The sequence below is a fragment of the Rhipicephalus sanguineus genome, chromosome 2, assembly GCF_013339695.2.
Source record: "Rhipicephalus sanguineus isolate Rsan-2018 chromosome 2, BIME_Rsan_1.4, whole genome shotgun sequence".
NCBI classification, from domain to species: domain Eukaryota; kingdom Metazoa; phylum Arthropoda; class Arachnida; order Ixodida; family Ixodidae; genus Rhipicephalus; species Rhipicephalus sanguineus.
In genome coordinates, this window is record NC_051177.1 from 181,134,754 (window position 1) to 181,160,141 (window position 25,388).

At 49.5% G+C, this 25,388-nt stretch overlaps 1 protein-coding gene and 1 long non-coding RNA gene across 3 annotated transcripts in view; one reads left to right on the plus strand and one right to left on the minus strand.

Moving 5' to 3' along the window:
• Positions 1-25,388, plus strand: part of LOC125757269 (gastrula zinc finger protein XlCGF52.1-like) — a 158,657-nt gene that overhangs the window by 109,980 nt on the left and 23,289 nt on the right. The window contains exon 4 of one of the 2 annotated variants that reach the window (XM_049412710.1): positions 18,935-18,984. The exons of the other annotated variant lie outside the window; for it this stretch is intronic. Within the exon in view, the coding sequence (XP_049268667.1) occupies positions 18,935-18,978 (44 nt within the window). The 3' untranslated portion in view covers positions 18,979-18,984. Of the gene's footprint in view, positions 1-18,934; positions 18,985-25,388 lie in introns of those variants that run through there. 2 annotated transcript variants of the gene reach the window in all.
• LOC119383898 (uncharacterized) lies at positions 19,152-20,352 on the minus strand. Its single transcript, XR_005181788.2, has 3 exons — positions 20,132-20,352; positions 19,534-20,022; positions 19,152-19,385 (listed from the first exon to the last, which is right to left on the minus strand). It is a non-coding gene; the product is annotated as an uncharacterized LOC119383898 (long non-coding RNA).

A 25,388-nucleotide genomic window follows, 5' to 3' on the forward strand; every position in this document is an offset into this window, starting at 1 on the left:
CCAAGCTTCGGGCCGTGGCCGAATTTCCCAAACCTACGTCCGTCAAAGAACTGCGCAGTTTCGTCGGACTGTGTTCATACTTTCGACGCTTCATACGAAACTTTGCCACCATCATATCGCCGCTGACGAAGCTCCTTGGAAGTAACGGACCCCTAAATTCGTGGTCGTCCGAGGGTGACGACGCGTTCGCAAAGCTCCGTCGTTTGTTGACGTCTCCACCCATACTACGTCACTACGACCCTACGGCCCCTACGGAGGTACACACGGACGCCAGCGGCGTAGGCCTCGGCGCTGTCCTTGCGCAACGCAAACCAGGGTTCCCCGAATATGTCGTGGCATACGCAAGCCGTACGCTTACCAGAGCCGAGACCAATTACTCAGTCACGGAAAAAGAGTGCCTGGCGATCATATGGGCCCTTACAAAGTTTCGACCTTATTTGTATGGTCGCCCATTTGATGTCGTCACCGACCATCATGCACTATGCTGGCTGTCGTCATTGAAGGATCCCTCAGGCCGTCTCGCCCGCTGGGCACTTCGCCTGCAGGACTACGACATCCGCGTGCTGTACCGCAACGGACGCCAGCATGCTGACGCCGACGCCCTCTCGCGCTCTCCCTTGCCTGACGACAATGCCCCCTGCTCAGTATCTCACATAGCTGTTGCTTCAATCAGCGTTCACACCATCGCTACCGAACAGCGCAAGGATAAATGGATCACCTCGCTGATCGACTTGCTCACTGATCCGACGGCAACACCATCCACTCGCGCGTTACGTCGTCAAGCCCACCATTTCGCCGTTCGTGACGACCTCCTGCACCGACGCAATTACAACGCCGACGGCCGCCAGTGGCTACTAGTGATACCCCGCAGTCTGCGTTCTGATATATGCGAGGCCTTCCACTCCGACCCGCAATGCGCGCACTCTGGGGTATCCAAAACTTACCACCGCATTCGACAACGATACTTCTGGCGTGGGATGTACCGCTACGTGCAGAAGTTCGTTCGCGCCTGCCTCGATTGCCAACGCCGAAAACCTGCAACGCACGTGTCGCCAGCAGGTCTACAACCATTACCTTGCCCTAACCGTCCGTTCGGGCGCGTGGGCATCGATTTGTATGGACCACTTCCTCTGAGTTCGGCTGGTAACCGCTGGGCCATCGTCGCTGTTGACCATCTAACGCGATACGCCGAAACCGCCGCCCTCCCAGCGGCTACAGCGCACGATGTTGCCTCCTTCCTACTACACCGATTCATACTGCGTCACGGTCCACCCCAAGAGCTTCTCAGCGACCGAGGCCGTGTCTTCTTATCGGAAGTCGTGGAAGCCATTCTGAAAGAGTGCCATGCTGTTCACCGCAAGACTACTGCTTACCACCCGCAGACGAATGGCCTAACCGAACGCTTTAACCGCACGCTCGGCGACATGCTGTCAATGTACGTCGCCGCCGATCACACCAATTGGGATGCCATTCTGCCCTTCGTCACCTACGCCTATAACACCGCCCCTCAGAGCACTACTGGTTTTTCACCGTTCTTCTTACTGTACGGAAGGCACCCGTCGCACACCATCGACACGATACTTCCATACAAGCCGGATTCATCTGAGTGTGCGCCTATTTCTGACACAGCCAGGCTCGCTGAAGAGTGTCGCGAGCTTGCCAAGACATTTACGACGCAGGAACAAGAGCTGCAGAAGAGCATTCGCGATGGCACCACTACTTCTGAACCCACGTTCCTTCCTGGAGCGCTCGTATGGCTCTCGGTCCCTACCACTGCAAGTGGCCTTTCTTCAAAACTGCTGCCGAAATACGAAGGCCCATACCGGGTCGTCGAGCGCACATCCCCGGTCAACTACTTGATCGAACCCATCGAACCAGCTTCGGACATGCGCCGTCGAGGGCGCGACATTGTCAACGTGGAGCGCCTCAAGGCCTACTATGACCCACTCATAGTGACGAGCTGTTAGGTCGCCGGACGGCTCCCTTTTCGTACCCGGGGTAATTGTAGAGAAGCCTTGGGACATGGTAATGGGTTACCCTCTCCAGCGCCTTCTAGTGGGTCATCCTCTTTGGCTGCTTGAAAAAAGAACGCCGCTCGCGCAGGGAGTTCGTGCCTTGCCGTGACTGTCGCCATCACTCATTGTCGTTGAGTGCTGTCTATTAGACACCTTAACACTACGATGTTGTTTATCCACAAACCACACGCAGCGGCAATGCAAGGTGGTCGTGAAGTGCCATGTATGCAGCAGTGGTGACCATGCAACAGCGCTCCACCCATCATCTCCGTGCTCAGAGTCGCCGAAGCCTGCTGAACGCGATAACAGCTCTGCACATCATTCGGAAGGAAGAGTCACATCTACGCGTACCGAGGTAGCAAACGCGAACGACAGCTACAGATCATGTGCTAAAATCTGCCTCGTGGATGTGATTCATCAGTCTCAGCCTGAAACGACACTCAGAGCACACGCTATACTCGATGAGCAGAGCAACCGTTCATTGGTCAGGCCAGAACTTCTCGACGAGCTCAGTGTGGAGGGGACACCCACCAAGTACACACTACGTACTTGTTCCGGCAGTACTGAAGTTGTTGGAAGGATCGCTCACGGCTTCTTCGTACGGAGCGTATCGGGTGATGTCAAGCTTCCCCTCCCGCCTCTTCTCGAGTGCGATGAGATTCCAGACAACAGGGAAGAAATTCCAACACCAGATGCGGCACGGAACTACCCTCACCTGTCAGCCATTGTAACTCACATTCCGCCTCTAGAGGAGGCGAGAATACTGCTTCTCCTTGGCCGAGACGTACTCAGAGTTCACAAAGTTCGCCAGACCATAAACGGGCCGCTTGACGCTCCTTATGCACAGAGGCTCGATGTCGGATGGGTCATTGTCGGAGACGTTTGCGTGGGTCGTACACGCAAAACAGGCACTATAAATGTGTTTAAGACACACGTTCTCGACAACGGACGACCATCTCTCTTCAGCCTATGCACAAAACATTTCATCGTGAAGGAAGCGCCGGTTCTCTGCGCTACGGAGAGACATCGGGCCCCAAATGGTTTCTCATCAGTAACACCATCAGATGACACCCTAGCACCTAATCTATTCGAAACAACGTGAGAAGACAACGAGCGTGCCCTCTCTATAGTAGACAGGGCATTCCTCAAGATAATGGATAGGGAATTAAACCGAGACAAGTCAAACAACTGGGTCGCCCCTCTGCCTTTCCGCTCGCCGAGAGGTCGGCTTCCGAACAACAGAAACCAAGCTCTTTCTCGACTGTACTCGCTGCGACGCACGTTGCGAAAGAACCCGGAGACAAGAGAACGCTTCGTCAACTTCATGAAAGAGCTGTTCTTCAAGGGTCATGCAGAGGAAGCTCCACCACTTAACGCGGACGAAGAGTGCTGGTATCTACCCATATTCGGCGTTCACCATCCTCAACAGCCCGACCAAATCCGTGTGGTGTTTGACTCCAGCGCTCAGCACGAGGGAGTATCTCTGAACGGTGTCCTTCTCACCGGACCCGACCTGACAAACAACCTTGTGGGAATACTGATACGCTTCCGGCAAGAACCAGTGGCGATAACAGCAGTCATCGAGCAGATGTTTTACAATTTTGCTGTTCGCGAAGACCATCAGAACTATCTTAGATTCCTCTGGTTTAAGGACAATGATATCTCCCGGGAAATCACGGAGTGCCGAATGAAGGTCCACGTTTTCGGCAATAGTCCTTCGCCCGCTGTCGCAACATATGGGCTTCGGCGGACTGCTCAAGAGACTGCCCAGCAATTTGGTGAAGACGCCAAGAGGTTCGTTGAGCGAGACTTCTACGTTGATGATGCTCTCAAGTCCCTTCCGTGCGAGGAAGACGCCATCAGCCTGCTGCAAAGAACGCAGGAGATGCTTGCAACATCTGACATAAGACTGCACAAAATTGCGTCGAACAGGCAGAACGTGTTGAATGCCTTTTCTACGCAAGACCGTGCGCAGGGATTGAGGAGCCTCGACTTCAACAAAGACGCATCGCCTATGCAGAGAAGCCTTGGTCTACTTTGGGATGTAGGCAACGACACCTTCGTGTTCAGAGTTCCTCTTCAAGATAGGCCTTACACGCGGCGAGGGGTGTTGTCGACCGTCAACAGTCTTTTCGACCCGCTGGGTTTCGTGGCACCTATAACGATTCAAGGGAAGAACCTGCTCCGTGACCTCGTGACGGAGGGTTATGACTGGGACACACCGCTTTCGGATGAAAGGAAACAGAGTTGGGACGAGTGGAAGAATTCTCTCCAGACACTTCATCACCTTCATGTGCGGAAAACTTATGTACCACACTCAACTGCTGAAGCCGCAACCAGAGAAATTCACGTGTTCTCAGATGCGTCCACAGGTGCCATCGCCGCGGTAGCGTACCTACGCGTAACCGACAGGCAAGGAAACACAAGTGTCGGATTTGTCATGGGGAAGGCGAAGCTCGCGCCACAACCAGACCACACAGTCCCAAGGCTGGAGTTGTGTGCAGCGGTCCTTGCTGTAGAAATGGCCGATGTCATACTACGGGAGTTAGACTTCCAGCCGAGCGCTGTCACATTTTACACGGACAGCAAGGTAGTGCTGGGATACATACACAATGAAACTCAAAGATTTTATGTGTATGTGGCTAACAGAATTCAGCGCATACGTGGCAGCACACGACCTGAACAATGGAAGTACGTGCGTACGGAGGAAAATCCCGCGGACCATGCCACCAGGCCAATCCCAGCAGCGCAGCTCGAGAGGACAACCTGGTTGTCAGGACCTGAATTTCTCTCCAAACCTCAAGGGGAAGCGCCATCATCAGGCTTCACGCTCGTAAACCCTAATCAAGACGAAGAGATACGCCCCGAAGTCCGCGCCTTCGCGACGGAAGCGAACCAACGACAGAAATTCGGAGCCGAACGATTCAACAGGTTTTCAAGCTGGAGCTCACTCACACGGGCGGTGGCAGGCATAATCCGAGTTGCCCGTGGCGCAAAGAGTTCCTCTCAGCAAGAAATGGGTTCGATTGAGGTGCTCTCTAGAGCCAAACTCATCATCATTCACGCTGTGCAGCAGGACGTATTCTCGGAAGAGCTACGTTGCATCCAGAGAGGAGAGCCGGTTCATAAAACAAGCTCGCTTCGGAAGCTTGACCCATTCTTGGACAGCCATGGGTTAATCCGTGTCGGCGGCCGTTAAACAAGGGTGACATTCCAGATGAAGAGAAAAACCCTTTGTTATACCGGGCCGACACCATGTCGCGAAGCTACTAGTGCGCCACCACCATGACTGCGTGCAGCACCAGGGTCGACACATCACCGAGGGAGCTGTGAGAGCTGCCGGATTTTGGATTGTTGGAGGCAAAAGGTGCATCTCATCTGTGTTGGAGGCTTGTATTTCGTGCAAGAAGCTGCGAGGGCGTTTTCACGATCAGAAGATGGCTGACCTTCCGGCTGACCGAATCAGCACAGAGCCACCTTTTACGAATGTGGCAATTGATGTTTTCGGCCCCTGGATGATTACTTCCCGCCGAACGAGAGGTGGTGTTGCCAACAGCAAGCGCTGGGCAGTAATGTTCACGTGCTTAAGCATTCGCGCAGTGCACATTGAGCTCATCGAATCAATGGAAACGTCGAGCTTCATAAATGCTTTCCGAAGGTTCATGTCAGTGAGAGGGCCTGTCAAACTTGTACGCTCTGACTGCGGAACGAATTTTGCCGGCGCATGCAGAGAACTTGGAATCAATGCTGAGAGCCTCAACAGCTCACAAATTGGCAAGTTTCTAGCCAACACTGGCTGTAAGTGGATATTCAATCCACCGCACGCGTCCCATATGGGCGGCGCATGGGAGAGGATGATCGGCATGGCACGCCGCATTCTTAATTCAATGCTTATGCAGTCACGCCATCAAAGGCTTACTCATGACATTCTTGCCACCTTTGTGGCAGAAGTTGCGGCCATCATGAATGCCAGGCCTCTAACTCCGGTCTCTTCTGACCCTGAAGATCCCACCATCCTCACTCCGGCGACACTACTGACACAGAAGAAAGGATGCGCATCCGCAACAACTGGAGAAATAGACACGGCCAGTCTCTACAAACGACACTGGCGTCAAGTGCAGAACATGGCTGATCAATTTTGGAAACGTTGGCGTACAACGTACCTTGCTACTTTGCAACAACGCCGAAAATGGCAAGTACCAAAATCTGACATCAAAGAAGGAGACGTCGTACTCCTGAGGGATAAAGAAGCAACCCGCAACGATTGGCCCATCGGTGTTGTCACCCAAAGCCTGCCCAGTGCAGATGGAATGGTACGCAAGGTGGAGGTGAAAATAACAAGGAATGGGGCAACCAAGACATTCTGCCGACCGATATCAGAAGTGGTGCACTTGTTTTCACCTTAATTCAACAGTGGCGTCTAACAACCGCAGACACCAGACGGGGAGTGTTCTGTCCCCTCTTGAAGAGAGCGGCCATGTGCTGTGTGTGTTTGCCTTTGAAGTGCCGCCGAAGGAGCGTCTTTTCCCGCCGAAGGAGCGTCTCTTTCCCCACATATGTCCCGACTGGGGGGTCCCTTCCTATCCTCGAACCCCTTCCTTTGTTACCCACTTTAAACAGGCGACACGTGCGACCATTAGAGTGCAGCTCGGCGTCGTCTTTGTCGGCTCTTGGAGAGTGAGAAAACGCCGCCGACGAAAGAAGAAACGCAAGCGGCAGTCCCGCCCCACCAGCCCAACGAACAGCACCGCTTTTTTAAGGGGACCGAGTGCTTGTGAATGTCTTAAATGAAATGTATCTCTAATCCTGCTAATTAAAGTTAGTTTTGTTTAAATGTTCGCCAGTGTTCGACCGTTAACTGGCTGGATAGCGGACGCTTTGACCCGTCAAATGCGAGCTGCCAGACCAGCATAATCGGTAATATTACTAGCGATATTACTGCCACGTGTGTTTATTGCTTTGTTTTGTTATATTCGGGTTTCACCCACAGACTGTTAGCAGCGTGTGACGCAAAGCGCGCAGCAATGTTTGAGAAACTTCGCAATTGTTTGACATTTTAAGATTACGCGCCGGACGCGAATATTCAAGTTTATTCGAGAGCACCAGCGATAACGCTGGAAGGTTTGATGACTGGCGTATAAAAGACGAAGCGTTCTACCGATTATCATATTACTCGACGGCCGGCGACTGTTCTCGCCGTTATCAGTGCGCAGCTTGTATCGCTTTTATTCTGAGTTCTGATTTTCTAGGCACAAGTTCGACCAAATAAAGAGCTTCGTATTTCCCAGACCTGCTGCAGCATTATTCATCGTCACAAGCACGTGACAAACTATCCATATTGGTGTGAATAACGATGCTGTTGCTGGCTGGCCAAATTGCCAAACTATTCGCGATAGCCTAGCTACTATCAGCTTCGCTTAATTTATGAGCAAATTTTTGGCGAAAGAAATCATTTGCGCGGTGAAAGTGGCGGCATATGTCCATCAATAAATTCATATTGTACCAGTGCGCATCGGCGCCCGCTCTGTGCGAGCGAGAGTGAAGAGTGAAGACGATGACGTTCGTGTATTGCGCGCTCGGTCTGTTTTCTGTGCTGACGCTGTCTCGCATTCGTGACCCTTGTGCCAGGCGCCGTGCCGAACCTCTTTAGAAGAACCCCCCTGTTGCATTTGGTGGAGGTGCTGGGTAGTTCCCCTCCTCGTCCTGGAGCTCCGCAACCGCACTTTACCATCTGCCTCCGCAATGACCGAGGACACCGTTCCCTCTCCAGCCCCACCTACACCCACGTCGGTCATGTGTGCTGTGTGCTGGGGTGTTTCGTCAACGTGACCCTCCGATGTTCAGCGGCACTGACGAAATGGATGTCGAAAACTGGCTGAGAGTTCGAATGCGTGAGCGGTCCGAACAAATGGGATTAAAGCGGAAAGTTGACGCACCTCAGCTTTTACCTGACTGATGTGGCCAAGCTATGGTACTTCAACCATGAAGCCGGTTTCACCACATGGTCGGCTTTCAAAGAGAAACTCACTTCGTTCTTCGGTAGGCCAGGCGTGCGAAAGCTTCGCGCCGAACACCGCCTGCGTGCCAGAGCCCCAAAAAACGGTGACACATTCACAAGCTATATTGAGGATGCCATCGGCCTCTGTAAGCGGGTGAATGTGTCAATGGCAGAATCTGACTAAATAAGGCACATCCTGAAAGGCATAGATGACGATGCGTTCCATATGCTTGTAGCCAAGTGCCCTCAGACAGTAACGCAAGTCATTGAACTATGTCAAAGCTTTGATGAGCTGCGTAAAGAGCGCCTTTCTATCCGTCGCGCCGGAATTCCCACAGCGGAACTCTCAGCCTTGGAAGCTAGAAGCGCTGGCGCTGAATATTCCGCCTGGCTGCCACGAATTAAGCAGTACGTTCGTGAGGAAGTGGCTCGCCAGCTCTGCCTTGTGGCATGTGTCAACGAGAGCCCCACGGCGCTGGATCACTCGCTCCGCCGTGTCATTCAGACTCAAGTTGCTGAGGCTCTCCCACCTCCTGTTCCAACAACGCAAGTTGCGGCGCCTCTCACTTACGCTGAAGCCGCTACCCATTCATGTGCTCGACTGACACCAGTACCATCCGGCTCAGTCACCAACTTCTACTCGTCGCCACGCCCTGTCCGCCCGGTACGCCCTGTTCACGCACCACCCTTCTCGCCTCCCGTACCTTCTCACAACCCCTGGCGTACTCCAGACAACAGGCCCATCTGCTATGCCTGCGGTATTCCAGGCCATGCTGCACGCCACTGTCGTCGCCGCGGTCTGCATTCGCATGATGACGCCACCAACCTCGGCTACATGCCACAGCAACCAGCACGCCGTACCCCTGCTGACTCATCGGACACTTATTCGCACCGTGCCACTTTCGCCTCCCGTAGATCTCGTTCTCCCCGGCGCCGCTCCATTTCTCCCATGCTCCGCCGTTCCAACTCTGCTCAGGAGGAAAACTAAGAGCCGCAGTTCCTGAGGCAAGAACTGCGCCTTCGTCGAAAATTTCAGGGCCTCATCTTTCGCCCCCTAACGAAATCGCAGTTTTTATAGACGGTGTCGCGACCAACGCTCTTGTTGACACAGGAGCTGCCGTTTGTGTTATCAGTGAACTATTATGCCGCAAGCTCAAGAAAGTGACGATACCGGTTTCTGACCTTCTATTACGGACGGCGAGCTCACAGCACGTTAAGCCTTCGGCCGCGTGCACAGCACGTGTTTTTATCCACGACGCATTCTATATTGTCGAACTTGTTGTCCTCTCGCATGCGTCGCATGACGTCATCCTCGGCTGGGACTTCCTTTCCGCACGGGGAGTCGGCTGGGACTCGGCACGGGGAGTCGGCACGGGGAGTCGGCTGCGGGGAGTCGGCTGGGACTCCCCGCACACCATGCTGTCGTTGACTGCGCTCGTGCTCAACTCGCTCTGTCCCCTTTGGGTACCACTGTCCTGGACTCCCCAAGCCAGTCGCTTAAATTGGTCGTCGCTGCTGACGTCGTCATTTCTCCGTTCTCTGCCGTGTCCGTTTCCTGTGACTCTGTAATTCCAGTGCCCTGTTTACACCGTCTGAAGACTGTGCGCGCCGACGAAACCGTGTACTCCCTTTGCTGTCGTTGCACTTGCGAATGGTGCCGGTGCAGTCTACGCGTGCAATCCATTCCCCTGCTCATCAACTCTGTTATAAGGCGAATGCATCGGTCGTCTGGACACTTTTGATGCCATGTTCCCGTTGGATGCACCCTACGATATGGCACCACTAACGATAAATGCCGTCACTTCCGCCACCGCACCCGCCTCACCTGACCAAGACGCCTTCTTGCGTCTTGGTCAGGTGAGGCGGGTGCGGTGGCGGAAGAACGGATGAACCACGAAAGCGTTCAACTGCTTGAACGCTTTCGTGGTTCATTCGACGTCGGCCAATCATCATTGGGGCGCACGTCTGCGGTTGTTCATCGTATCGACACTGGTCACCATGCTCCACTGCGACAGCGTCCCTTCCGAGTATCGCAAGCCGAACGCCGCGTTATTGGCGATCACGTAGATGACATGCTGCAACGCGGCGTGATTCAGGAATCCAGCAGTCCCTGGGCTTCTCCTGTCGTGCTGTGCGAAAAAAAGGATGGTTCGATCAGATTTTGCGTTGACTACCGCCGGCTAAACAACATTACGAGAAAGGATGTTTATCCCCTACCACGAATCGACGATGCCCTGGATTGCCTTCAAGGAGCCGAATATTTTTCTTCTCTGGATCTGCGTTCAGGCTACTGGCAAGTGCCGATGGCTGAAGCCGACCGTCCAAAAACAGCTTTTGTCACCCCTGACGGTTTATACGAATTTAATGTAATGCCTTTCGGGCTTTGCAACGCGCCTGCAACCTTCGAGAGGATGATGGACACTATTCTCAGAGGACTCAAATGGCAGACCTGTCTATGCTACTTAGATGATATAGTGGTCTTTTCTGCAGATTTTCTATCTCATATCGCTCGCCTTGAACAAGTTCTCGAGTGCCTCACTACTGCTGGCTTGCAGTTAAACTTAAAGAAATGTCATTTTGGCACCCGTCAGCTTACCATCCTAGGCCACGTCGTCTCGAAAGAAGAAATTTCACCAGATCCTGCCAAACTTCGAGCGGTTGCCGAATACCCCAAGCCCAGCACTCTAAAGGAGCTCCGAAGCTTCATCGGCTTGTCTTCATATTTTCGGCGCTTCATCCGCAATTTCGCCTCCATTATTTCCCCCTTGACGCAGCTTCTCGCCGGCAGCACCGACCTCTCGGCATGGAATACCGACTGTGATGAGTCATTTACGACGCTCCGCCGACTTCTCACGTCCCCACCAATCCTGCGTCACTACGATCCCAACGCGCCTACAGAAATACACACGGACGCTAGTGGCGTCGGACTTGGCGCTGTACTCGCTCAACGCAAACACGGCTTTGGCGAGTATGTTGTAGCATATGCCAGCCGTACCCTCACAATGGCAGAGTCAAATTACTCCGTAACAGAAAAGGAGTGTCTGGCAATTGTTTGGGCAATCGGTAAATTTCGCACCTACCTTTGCGGGCGTCAGTTTGACTTTGTCACCGACCACCATGCCTTATGCTGGCTATCGTTCCTGAAAGACCCGACTGGACGCCTCACTCGGTGGGCTTTACGCCTACAAGAGTATGACATACGTGTCATTTATCGCTCCGGGCGAAAACATTCGGACGCTGACGCCCTATCTCGATCGCCACTGCCTTCTGACACTGCCTGCTAATCAGCTTCTACTTGTAATTCATCTCTGACCATCACCGACATTCCGGCCGAACAGCGCAAAGATCCTTGGATCGCTTCCCTTCTTGACATTTTGTCTTACCATCCATTGTACACCGCACCGCTTCCGCATACCATCCTCAAACTAACGGCATGACGGAACGCTTCAATCGTACCCTTGCCGACATGCTTGCGTTGTACGCGTCGGACAATCATACCAACTGGGACCAAGTACTTCCTTTCGTCACATATGCTTATAACTCTGCGGCCCAAACTACCACCGGCTTCTCTCCCTTCTTTCTCCTGTATGGACGTGAACCTTCATACTCCATGGACACCATTCTGCCCTACCAACCGAACATTTCTGAAGCCAAACCCATTTCTGAAGCTGCTGCTTGCGCAGAAGACTGCCGTCAACTGGCTCGTTCGTTTACTGCGCAAGACCAGTGTCGCCAGAAATCACGCCATGACGCTGCTGCGTCTAGTGCCCATTACTCCCCGGGAGCGCTGGTTTGGCTCTGGGTCCCGTCCACAACTCCAGGCCTCTCCACCAAACTCTTGTCAAGGTATCAAGGCCCTTACCGCATCCTGGAGCAGACATCTCCCGTGAACTACGTCGTCGAGCCGGTCGACTCAACGGCCAATCATCGCTGCCGCGGCCGCGAAACAGTTCACGTAGCGCGGCTCAAACCCTGCTACGACCCGCCTGTAGCGTCTTCTCCCTAGGTCGCCAGATTGGCTCCTTTTGTGCGAGGAGAGATTGTGCCGGTGCGCATCGGCGCCCGCTCTGTGCCAGCGAGAGTGAAGACGATGACGTTCGTGTGTTGCGCGCTCGGTCTGTTTTCTGTGCTGACGCTGTCTCGAATTCGTGACCCTTGTGCCAGGCGTCCGTGCCGAACCTCTTTAGAAGAACCCGCCTCTTGCAATATTTAAAAGCAACCAGTTACATCTTACAGTTACCAAACTTTGTTCTTGATCATTTTTTTTTTACTTTGAAATCATAAAATGCAATATAAAACTGAAGCCACGCAGTTCCACCCCATGTGACGGCTTCCTTTCCGCTACAGCTGCATAGTTTGACTTTATGATAATCTGTCAGCGAAGCACTCTGGTGAAGAACACAAGCATGTCAACTTTCTTGCCCTTCAGCCTGCTCCTCCGGCTCCACTATGTACCACGCGCGCGGGAAACCAAGTTTATGCTGCAATGAATTCGCGCTGTTGATTTTAAATAGTATCGAAAGTAGCATCGATAGTTCTGCATCACTAGTCGAAAGCCATTTCTCGGCTCATTCGGGCCAACCGCTTTTCGAGGGCGGGGTCCATTCTGAGCAACTGCCTGAACTGCCGTCAAAAAAACACGTACACACTGCTCGGATGGCGCTCGCAGGAGACGGACGATCAGGCCCAGCGCTTGACCCACCGGTGGCTACTGCGCTGGCTTCGACTTACGGGAAGTAGACGACGCGACGGCACGCAAGCGTTCTCGCACGTCACATCGTGACGCAGAGCCTCTTGAAGGCGGAGCTTAGCCCCGAGCGCTCGAAGGAAAAGTTGAGGGTGAAAGGCGGAGTGTAGGAGGAGGGGAGCTATTTATTATACGTAGCTTCCTTAATAAAGGGTGTTTCTACTGAATTATGGTGCCAATGATTTGCTCCAGTAATGGTCTTAGCGAAACGAAATGTCAAAAAACCGTTTCATGGACCCTTTAATGAAAACCAGCAGATAATGAAGCCAAGAAAGTATGGGGGACATAGATGTGAAGAAAATTTCTTCGCATCTGTATCATGTCCTTCAGCCTTGTCGCACACATGTGAGCGCCCCGTTATAAAGGGGACGCTCATAGCATCCATCCATCAATCCAGCAGGATAGCCACCACGAAACGGCTATACACCACTACAGTCGGGTACAACTTTAGAAAAAAGGAGAGGCCCCGCCCATATGACCGAAGCGCGGCAGCCGATTGCCTCCGCGGCAAAGAAATAGTCCCGCTGACGCGACTCGGCCGAGTTCGAAGCGCGGGCGGCCATCTTCTCCTTGAGCGGAGTCACCGGCCGTCCGGCTCGTGACGTCAGTCTAGAGCGCGCGCCCATTGGTGGAAGCGCGTGTGCATCCGCCTTTGAGGTGCAAATGCCGCTTTTTTCTAAAGTTGTACCCGACTATAGATGCATGCACCGCTGCATTGGGGGTTCGGTGTTTAGGTGAAGGCTTTTGTCTCGTGGGGCACTATCTAAACACAATGCCAATGCTAGTGACCTAGAATACTGGGAAAGTGTCCAAAGCGGTGGCTCCCACGTGGGCCTTTTTGCTGCGAACTGCTGCGCCAGAACCATGGGCTTTGTGCGCTCAAGTTCGCGGAAAGCGAGGGGCATCTGCTACGCGCTGTAGTTTTTTTGCATTGCGTTTCCACGCGAAGCACTTGGAGTCTATTAAACTTCAATAATGTGGGGCGGCATGGGGCTCACCCATCTTCAAGCGGTGTCTTAGTGCGTGGGCAGCAAGAGAAGGCAAAAACTCGTGTCAAGTGGCATCCGCGCGGCATAGTTCCGGTGCTAGAGTTGGCTAACTGTGCAGAAACGTTAAAGATGAACCCGCACGAGGGAGGAACGAAAACAAACTGATTCGCACGGGTAAGCGAGCAATAGCACCATGCATGCAAGAATTATGAGTCACGAAAAAAAGTATAGTATTACTCACGCAGTCAGCTGAAATAATCATCACTACGAGCTTTTCGCTCACACTCTCCACTGGTTTAGAGCCATATGCACAAGTCTTCATTTGAACATTTGTTAGTCTCGTACAGCACTTTATCATGGACAGAGCACGTCCGCAGTGTCGTTTGTCATATTATTGTTCTTTTTCTCTCTTATTTTTTGTAATATATCTTTTGTATCATCTTCCCTCCCCACTCCCAGCACAGGGTAGCCAGCCGGTATGAGAACTGGCTAACCTTCCTGTCCTTCCGTTTTTCTTTTCCTCCTCCTCCTCTTTTGCACGAAAACACCAGCTCGCGGGCCACATGTCCTGTCTTCATGGAAGCAAGAACCCATGAAGGTGAGGTGCCTGCAGGATTCCCATAAAGGGTCAGTAAGGAAACACACGGTCCAGTGTTTGTTACGGAGAGATAACTGTGCACTTGTACGATGCGAACACGTTGCCGCAAAATTTTTTCGAGTAAGTGCTTTAATACGGAAGTCACACGGTATAGAACAACCTCCTTCAGCTCATTTTGGTTTCTTGCTCGGCCTTCCGACACTCATCTGCAGCGAAGATGGGCAGGCTTAGCCCATTGTCGTGACTCACTTCCGCAAGTTAACACGACGTCAACGATTACGTCATCGGTGTGCAGCCAACAACAGGATGGCTTCATAGAAGTTTTGCTAGTGTCATAGTGCCGCGGTGAGGTAGCGCGGTGTGAGGCACTGGCGAGGTAAACGGCGCACGTGCCCTTCTCCTAGTGGTCTCGGATCTCGGAGGCTTTTGATCGCTAAAGCCTTTGTTCTGGCGATATCAGCAGTCCCGGTAGTGCCGGCCTCCATCAAAACAGCAAAGGGCAGCACAGGAAAATGAAACGGCAAACAGCACGGCCAAAACTGCATCACCGCAAGACCAAGGCGCCATTTCGTAGTGCAGGGAACCATTCGAAGAAGTTGGTGCTACGTAAAGTTGCTCGTGGGCTACATTACGTCCCTTTGCTGGTGAAGAGGATTGGGCAGGCGCTGGAGAGGGTGCGGGAATTGTTTTTTGAAATGGAGCGTCTGCACGGCATGTAACGCTGCGATATTAGCAAAGTGTGGCCTTCTGTACGACTTAGCAAGCTTAATTTTGGGAGGTGAAAAAAAAATCAGAGCCTGTTTACTGTCGCGTTAAAAAAAAGGGAAGAGGTGGGGCAGGGAGGGCACAGGTTTTTGATTAGAGGTGACCGTGAAAGTTTAAGGTTTAAATTTAAGAAAGTCGCTTAGTTAGAGAACTCAGGAGGAAGAATGGCATAAAGTCGTTGTAGGAAGAGGAGTAGTGGAAGAGAAAGCGGAATAGACAAGCCAGTTTTTCGGAGGTTTCGGGTTCTGTTCCCAGTGCCGCTCTTTTTCTAATGGTCAGAGAAGTTATGCCAACCTGGTGCTCGATGTTGTGGTTACTCATTTCTCGACAAGGTGGCCTCTATTGTTTTTTGTAATCTTTGACTCCCCTTTCCGTTGCCGTGGTGTCATGCAACTTAAAAAAAGAACTCTTGATCTTGCAAGTGCATTGGACAAAAGCAGTACGATCTGTTGCTTATTTCTTGATTTCAAGAAAAACTTCGATGTTGTGCGCCATGATTCAATATTTGAAAAGTTGTTATGGTATGGCATTTATAGTACTGTAAATCATTGGATAAAGAATTATGTGCAATTTAGGCGCTTGAGGGTTGTTATTAAAGGAGTACTGACACGATTTTGAGAGATTGCAAAACGAACATTTTTTGTTTCCTTGGTATGCGGTGTGAACGCTCTCCACACACCGGAGGCGGAGAAAATGTATAAAATATTTTAATTTGAGTTTGAAGTTTTCGTCGCTGAGCATCTGCAAGCCAGCCCACTGCAATAGGCATTATCCCGACGAATCAACACAGTTACAACACAGTAACACAGTTCCCCTGAGTTTGCGAGCTCTGCGTCCTGCATGCAGCCTAAATCGCAGAAATCCCTGTCAGGATCACTGGACGACAATTCACTAATCGTTGCTCATGTGGATCGCGAGCGGATGACGGATTTGCCGCTAGTACGCCGCGAATTACTGTATCCCCGTGACGTCACACTGCTATCAAACGTCACTGAGAAGCCATCCACTCGATATCGAAACCGAAAGTGTCTTTTTAAGGTAGCGGTAATTAAAATGTATTCATTGCATTCCCAGGCACCACCCCAAGCAACATTTTATCCTTGGCAAAATGTCGGCCTGACGTCGCTGACCAACTGCACTGTCGCTGGCCCAACCTTGACACCCAATGTAGGGCCGGTCTCGGGGATTGACATTGGCCTCATGTGGACCTGCGTCGGCACCCAATGTAGGCCCGCCCGCCGTGGCCGACGAGGCCGAGTGCATGCCGCTCGTGGGTTGACCAAGGCGCGACCTTACATAAGTGCCGATTTACCGACGGCCGTAGGTCGGTTGCGGACGTTTCTCGCAAGTATTGCTCTGCATTTTTTTTTAAATGCGAAGCATTTCTTAGCGAACTTCTGCGACTTTGAGCGCATTTCTTAGCGAACTTCTGCGACTTTGAGCGTATCTATCTAGCCGCCTACGACTTTGTGCTTTATGACTTTATCACTGACATAAATGACAGGTCATAACATGAAAATCATGACATCGATGTCATGAACGACATGATTTACATGCCACTGTTTTGGTGCTCCTGCGGCCGTTTCGTTAGTTTGCTATATACCAAAATTGGTATGGCGTGACAAAAGTGTATGACAAACATAAGTGACAGGTCTGAATGTGCAAACCATGACACGCATGTCATGCACAGCATGACTTACGTGCCACGCTCATGGTGCGCTGGCGGCCGTTCCGCTAGGCTGATATACACCAAAATAGGTATCTCGCGACGTGACTGTGTGACGAACACAAATAACAGGTGGTAACATGAAAACCATGACACACATGTCATGTACATCATTACTTACGTGCCACGCTCATGGTGCGCTGGCGGCCGTTTCGCTAGCTTGATATACACCAAAATTTGTATCGCGCGACGTGACTGTGTGACGAACACAAATAACAGGTGGTAACATGAAAACCATGACAGGTAAGTCATGCACAGCCTGACTTACGTACCACGCTCATGGTGCGCTCGAGGCCGTTTCGCTAGCTTGATATGCACCGAAATTGGTATCGCGCGACGTGACTGTGACACGAATCTAAATAACAGGAGTTAACATAAAAATCATGACACGCATGTCATGTACAGCATGATTCACATTCCACGCTCATGGTGCGTTCGCGGCCGTTTCGCTAGCTTGATATGCACCGAAATTGGTATCGCGCGACGTGACTGTGACACGAACACAAATAACAGGTGTAACATGAAAACCATGACACGCATGTCATGCACAGCATGACTTACGTGCCACGCTCATGGTGCGCCGGCGGCCGTTTCGCTAGCTTGATATACACCAAAATCGGTATCTCGCGATGTGACTATGTCACGAACCTAAATAACAGAAGTTAACATAAAAATCATGACACGCATGTCATGTACAGCATGATTTACATTCCACGCTCATGGTGTGTTCGCGGCCGTTTCGCTAGCTTGATATGCACCAAAATTGGTATCGCGCGACGTGACTGTGTGACGAACACAAATAACAGGTCTGAATGTGCAAACCATGACACGCATGTCATGCACAGCATGACTTACGTGCCACGCTCATGGTGCGCTGGCGGCCGTTCCGCTAGGCTGATATACACCAAAATAGGTATCTCGCGACGTGACTGTGTGACCAACACAAATAACAGGTGGTAACATGAAAACCATGACACACATGTCATGTACATCATTACTTACGTGCCACGCTCATGGTGCGCTGGCAGCCGTTTCGCTAGCTTGATATACACCAAAATTGGTATCTTGCGACGTGACTGTGTGACGAACACAAATAACAGGAGTTAACATGACAATCATGACACGCATGTCATGTACAGCATGACTTACGTACCACGCTCATGGTGCGCTGGCGGCCGTTTCGCTAGCTTGATATACACCAAAATTGGTATCTCGCGACGTGACTGTGTCAGGAACCTAAATAACAGGAGTTAACATAAAAATCATGACACGCATGTCATGTACAGCATGATTTACATTCCACGCTCATGGTGCGCTCGCGGCCGTTTCGCTAGCTTGATATGCACCAAAATTGGTATCGCGCGACGTGACTGTGTGACGAACACAAATAACAGGTGTAACGTGAAAATCACGACACGCATGTCATGCACAGCATGACTTACGTGCCACGCTCATGGTGCGCCGGCGGCCGTTTCGCTAGCTTGATATACACCTAAATTGGTATCTCGCGACGTGACTGTGTGACGAACACAAATAACAGGAGTTAACATGACAGTCATGACACGCATGTCATGTACAGCATGACTTACGTGCCACGCTCATGGTGCGCTCGAGGCCGTTTCGCTAGCTTGATATAGACCAAAATTGGTATTGCGCGACCTCTGTGTGGCTAACATAAATAGGTGGTAACTCGAAAATCATGACATGCATGTCATGTAGGTATGATTTAGACGCCACGCTCATAGTGCGCTCGCGGCCATTTTGTTAACTGGGTATATACCTAAATTGGTATGGCATGACAGGAATGCCGAACATAAATAGCAGGTCACGCATCCTATATATGTAGCAGAATATATGTTTCATTAGCATGGCATATACCAGATTGTACACGCATGCATGTATGACAATCTCGCGATATATGGCGAACTAGATGTCACCACATGAATGACTTGATTAGCCTCAATGACAAACAGGACGATGTATGCAGCTCTTTGCTGGCTGCCTCGCATTACATCGATTCCCACACTGCGTGGGATCTGCCAGTTTTTCTTTTTTATTTCTGCGTGTTCTAACAAACGGCATCAATTGTTTTTCAGGTGTGTTGGTGCATGTGGTATTTAATGTCAACGGGCGGTTTTAGAGGCGTTTAACCATCTGAATTACGGGCACGGTGCACATGTAAGACGGAATTAAACGCCTCTAACGGTCTGCACTTGTTAACGTGTTAATACGTAACACACAATAAAAGAAAGACGTGAATATAAGTTCTCTCTCTTTAGATGTTTATTTTGCAATGTATAAATGCACTAATTTTGCATGCAACATTGTTCACGCGGAGCGTTTGCATCAGCCCTTCTGCAACGCAACCGTACAGTCCATGTGATCGCTGCATGATAGCGCTGACATATGTACAAGACGGACGGCATTCTTCTTGGATCAGCTCCTTTCTTTCGGCCAGTTCTCGTGCTCTTGGCTCTGAACACGTACGCAGGTGCGACGTTTTACCATCGAGATGTGAGACTTGCATTGTTCTTCTGTCGGGAAAAACTGAAAGAAACAACAATGAATAATACTACGAGAAAGGTAGACTATTTACTTGACTAGTTGCACAGTCATGTCGCGTCTAGAAACTCTATTTACACAACTAAACAAAATAATTTTGTCGCTGCACAAATAAGAAAAACACTGCACTTACAATAAATGCGAGTGTGCTGAAATTCTGAGAAGTGCTTCAAGCTCCACAGCGCACAAACTAGATAATATGTGGAGACAGGATGGATCGAGGTTTTCGTTGTTGGCTCTTAATGTCACTGGAAAACAAATGGTACAATAAATACACAATCTTACCTTAAAAGCGGCCGCGGGCTAGTCACATATTGTGCAGTCGGAATTTACAGCATACTTGCGACCAAATTCAATGTGAAAAGCGATTGCGCGAGACTTTTGTAACCAAGCATGCATGTTACCAGAATTTTTTTCAGTTTGCCAGACCAGCGATGCACGCTATCCACACTACAGTCCTTGTTGCAGTGTTCTCTAGAGAAAACGGCAAAATATGTCACGGTCTTACAATAAGGTGCCACAAATAAAAAACAAGAAAATCTTACATATTTGCCTGTCAACGAAGTCTTAGGTCCACGGACAAATATAACCGCCGTTCGCCTGAACACTTCTGATCTGTCAGCTAGAAGAGACGACCAGATTGACGCATCAATAGTGCAAATAAAATTTGATTTTGTCGCTAGACAAAACTCACCATGCGATACACCGTCAGGAAATAGAATGCCACTTACGAGCTCGCTTCAAATCCTCGGCAGAAGGAGACGGCCGCCTCCGGAATCAAGGCAAACGACATGCTTCCGAGGGCTTGCCCGTCTCTATGTAGTGTTTCAGCACGTCCTCACTCGAAAGAGCTACGATTTGGCAGGAACTCACGCAAGCCACGGAGCTTGCTTTTCTCCCCAGCGCTGTGACAAAGAAAAAAAATCAGCGAGAGGTCCGGGGCGACATTTGTTTTCGTGGCCGCTACAGGGAGCGACCGCAGCGCCGCCATTCGGTAGAGCCTGAAACGCCCTTTTTAGGTAGTTTTTCTCCCTGAAGACGGCCGCTGGCCTAGGTACTGAGGAGGAAAACGCCCCCAGCTCCACTTGTCCCTAGCGGATCGGCAGCGCGCGCTTCGCGCCGGTGTCAACTCACGCCAAGGTAAGTTTTTGCATTCGCTGTCCTGCGGTGTTTTCTACCGCGCGACGGAGCAAATGAGTTAAGTGGGCCAGGCCTTCTGCCTGGTGTGATGTGTTTGTGTGTCGTTCGCCTTCGAACTGTACCTTTGCGCATTTGCACGCTGTGTGAGCATCCACAGTACAAGCGCTTAGCTCGAGCTCGGTTGTATCGAGGTGGAACTGCATTCAACAATTCATTATTTACGTGACGCTACGGCCTCAGTCGCGAAACTTGATTTGGTGCAATTATGTTACGGTAGCTTCTGATCGGTGCAGCTATTTTGCTCGAGGGATGCTTCAATGTAATAGAGTTACTGTTTTGTACATGTCCGTGTTGTTCCCTGCCATTGGATATGTCATGATACACTTCATGTGTAGATGGTCGACAGTCCGTCTGTCCAATACATTACATGGGGCTCAGTGCAACTGTCTAGCGCTAATTGTACCATTTTGATTACGTACCTCTCTTCGCTGCAAGTGTGCTTCTTCTAACAATTGCAGCACGTTTGGTGTAATGCAGTCCTACCATCAATTTGTATAGGAAAGACAACACATAGGACAGTGCACATTGGAACATTCTGCAAAGTTTAGGTATTCCCTGTGACCTTGGGCGCTGCTGACAAATGTCCCATTTGTCTGGTTTGTGTAGAATGCTAAAATAATTTGCTGCATCAGCCAAGGCAAAGCAGAACATTAAGCTGGAAATAGCCACTTCTCTGCATTACAAGCTCTGTGGAGTGGTGCTGTGTCTGCATTGCCAGATATCGTTGCGTTAGAATCTACCTGCAAAACTTTGACTGGCACAAGCACCCAGTTGCTGTATTTCTGGTAGACCAGCTGCACTATTATTACAGCTGTTGTTTCCCTTAGTTTTGTCTAGAGTTACTGTATATGCTACCTTTAGGTAGCAGAGTTGCGCATAGGTCTGGCTAGCAACCACAGCTTTGCGGCAAAGACGCACTCCATTTTTGCAGGCGACATGCCTACCGGGTCACCGATCGACATGTTTGGCGTGTCGAAGACCGGTGATTAACTTTACCGTGAATGACTAGTGTCAATCCAGTTCTCTGCAGCGGCGCCATCAAAAAATACAAGAATTGGCCCGAGCGTCAGCTTCTTCGCAAGGCATGATTGCTAGCGGTGTTTGGAAGACAGATGCGCAACTCTGCTACCTAAAGGTATATACAGTAACTCTAGTTTTGTCCTAGCAAAGACGCCATCTGGTTCAAACAGCCCACCTACAACTGTGATTAAAACTGTGCTGACTGGTAATAGCATGCACACATACACTCTTTAATCGCAATGGTTTACCTTTAGATGCAACAGATTTCAAAGAACACGCACTGCAATGGTTGATATCACTTCCTTTAGAAACTTGCTCAAAGCACATATCATTCTGGTGTAAAGCAGCTTGCACAGTTGCAAGAAAGCGGGCATTTACCATTACAATTTGCAGTGTTCCACTACTTCATTCTTTAAGGGGCTCCTGAACCACTTTTCCAAGTAATCATTGAATGACCTCAGTATCGGGCCTCGCGAATCGATAGCCGCAAAAAATTCTTGAATTCATCAAGAACGAATAGAGTTACAGGGATTTGTCACACGCTTTCAGTGCTTCCTCTCTTCTCTCACCTCGACGAGCTTGCTCGAAGGTACACATGGAGGGATGGCATAGAGAAGAGAATTCACGTCATGAGCTTGAGCATGCGTGATTAAATAAGATTGCTCTTTGCTGTCGTTATTCCTGTGCATGAGTGTGGCTACTATAGAGCACCGGGCCAGCGTGTGGCAGCACCTGGTGGCAAGAAATGCATCTTATCCGAATGCCGCTCTTTATTTATGTGGGATATTGGCCTGTTATGTGTTGCTCAACGTCAAATAGCAGGTGCCGACAGCTGCGAAGAGAATGAGCACAGCCCCCTGTATGAAAAGAGGGTGCCTGTGAAAATGGCAACTTCACACTCCACTTCTAATCTCTCCTTGTTGCGCATGACTGAGAGGCTTGGCTGAGCTTTTCATAGCGGTGTCTGCTTTCCGCAGGATGTGTTTTCTGAGCAAAGAAACAAATGCTTGCAGCGCGAACTCAATACAAGGACAAAAGAAAACGCAGCGCTTGTTCGTGCCTTATTTTGATTTTGTGCCATGTTCACGCTGCAACCAGTTGTTTCTAATGATCTACCAACTTTCCAACTCTTGTTGACTATGTTTTCTCACCAAGACTACATTTTTTCACCAAGCGGTGGTTCATGACCTCTTATGACAACTTTTTCATGAGCAGAGTATCCTTTAAAGGCTTCATGCAACGTTAAAAAAATCATAGAATCAGCCCACATTAGTAAACACAAAAAAGTGAAAAATTACATTTATTAAAATTCTACATCTGTCGTTCCTTTACTTTCTTTTACTATGTGCAATTTTCAACTTTAGAAGGCATCTGATTATGGTTGTATACATGCTCTACATTTCAGAATTCGAAATGTACATGGTGTGGCTGCACTATAACATGCATAAAATATACAGCTGTATCTTTACCAGGAAATGGCTATAGTATTTTCACATTAAGCTGAGGCATCTGCATATTTAAGTAAGTGTTGCAATACTTTATTGGATGGCTGTGCATTCGGGCATATATGGCTGGCGATTATCACAATCTTTGTATACAGGGCAATCTTGAGCGGTCAAGCATTATATCCTATAGATTTTCGACTAAGATTTTCTTGCTTGTCACTTTTATCAGTATCGAAACTTTGCAGTATTCATGCACCTTACAGTAGGTTTTTTTTGGTGAAACCGACCTGTTACTACAAAATGTGCTAATATGATAAAGGTCTTCAAACTTAGGTTACCTCTTGGTGATTGTTGCCAGAAGAAATAATTTACTCCAGTAATCGGAGTGGGGTGTCTGGCAATCCTATGCAATCTTTACTGCTTGGGTGGTACTTTGCAAGTGTACACAATGATCTGCAGTGATCATTGTGTACACTTACAAAGATCAAAAGAAGCTGGCCACTTTTACAGTACACTGTAAACCACTTTACACCCGTATAGGTGTAACTTGGTGTCTATAACTCACACCCCTACACCCCAAAAAATAGGTGTACCAAGCAGGATTACACCTATACAATGGGTGTAATTTCAAACTTTCACCCAATGGGTGTGGTTGGGTGTAAAAGCATATTACACCCAAATGAAAAAAAGGGTGTAGGGTGTAAAAGCACATTACACCCAAACGAGAAAAAGGGCGTTGGGGTGTTTATGCACAATTACACCCAAACACCCAGGCAAAAATTTCCATAATTCGAGTGGTTCCCCCCTCCCAGTTGGCTCCCATTGAAACGCTAGAAAGCTTACCCTTTAGCTAGTCCTTCCAAGGGCGCATGACCTATTGTAGTGGCTCCTGCCACAGAGGGAAAATCCTGGCAGCAGCACTGATTTTATGGTGCATATGAAGCACGGCATATATGGCCCTTACATATACAGTGCAATCGTGATTGAATAAAAAGTCATTACTTAAAATGTGTTGACACATATTGCAAGATGTTCACACAATTATCCAATAGTACAAAATAAAGTCAAGCTTTAATAAACACAGAGCTCGTACATCCGAGACAAATTCTATGGTATTCAATGACCTTTCTCGAGTGTGCAGAACGGCAAACAAGGAGCACAAATGACATGGAGCACGAATGACCAAGGCGTTTGTGTCAAAATATTAAGCAAGGGCATTATTTCCACTTCATAAAGAGGAATTCAATTTAACATGCTTCATTGTAACACAGCCGTTTAGTGCAGTATGGGTCTTAGAACAAGCGACACCCGTGCGAGTGGGTTGTAATATATAAAAACGCCCTCGAAAAGGTAGCAGTTACAGGGAGAAGCACAAATGAACCTTCTTCCCTGTCAGCCCTCTTGGGGCACTACAGACACCTGGTCCCTTTGGGCGCACCCAGAATGAATTTTCCCGCTGTAGGTGCCCTTCCCAAGAAGGGAAATATTGGTGCTACTTCTTATACCTGCACTTATGCAGTTGATAAAATAAGGTGCCATCATCTTAAATGGGCTGCATAACATCAGTGTATGTGTTTGGAATCAACTGGAACACACAAGGTACGGTCTGATCGTTCTCCTGTTAAGGAGATAGTTCAGAAGTGTGCAATCCCTTGATGAGAAAGTGGATTGATAAAGTTTCAAAATTCCAGCAGTGCCCACACCACTGTGCATGTTGTCGACTTTCTTAGTAGGGTAAACACTGCCATCACACAGCTGTAGCTGATACACGAGCAGGGTATCAATGCTCCGTGACAACTCACGCAACATTATAAGGACTCAGAATGTCGTTTTCCACAGCAGGCCTCCATATTATCTCTTTTCTGGGAAAGTACATGAGTGAAGTAGAAAACTGTGCACATTGCTGGAATTATGAAATCTTTCCCACTTTCTCAAAAGCAATGGATTGTGGCTCCGGCACAAAAAAGTGAGCAATCGGGCCATGACGCGCACGTTGCAGCGCATGCTGAATGCGGTAATATGCAGGAAATGCATGGGAATAGGGGCGTTATGACCACGACAGCACTGCAGAATCATTACCTACATAACAACAGTAGAATCAAATTTTACACGGGCATGTTCAGAGAAATTTAAAGATTATCCCTTTCCAAGCAAAGACAACAGAATCATTGGTAATTGAATAAATCGAGTATTTATTTCTTTTAAAAATATTGACAAAACTTAAAGCTTGTCATATAGCTCAAAAAATAAATTTTAAAACAATACTCGATGCACTGATTTCACTGACAAGTACTGGCAGTTTTGTTAAGCTAAAGTTTCAAAG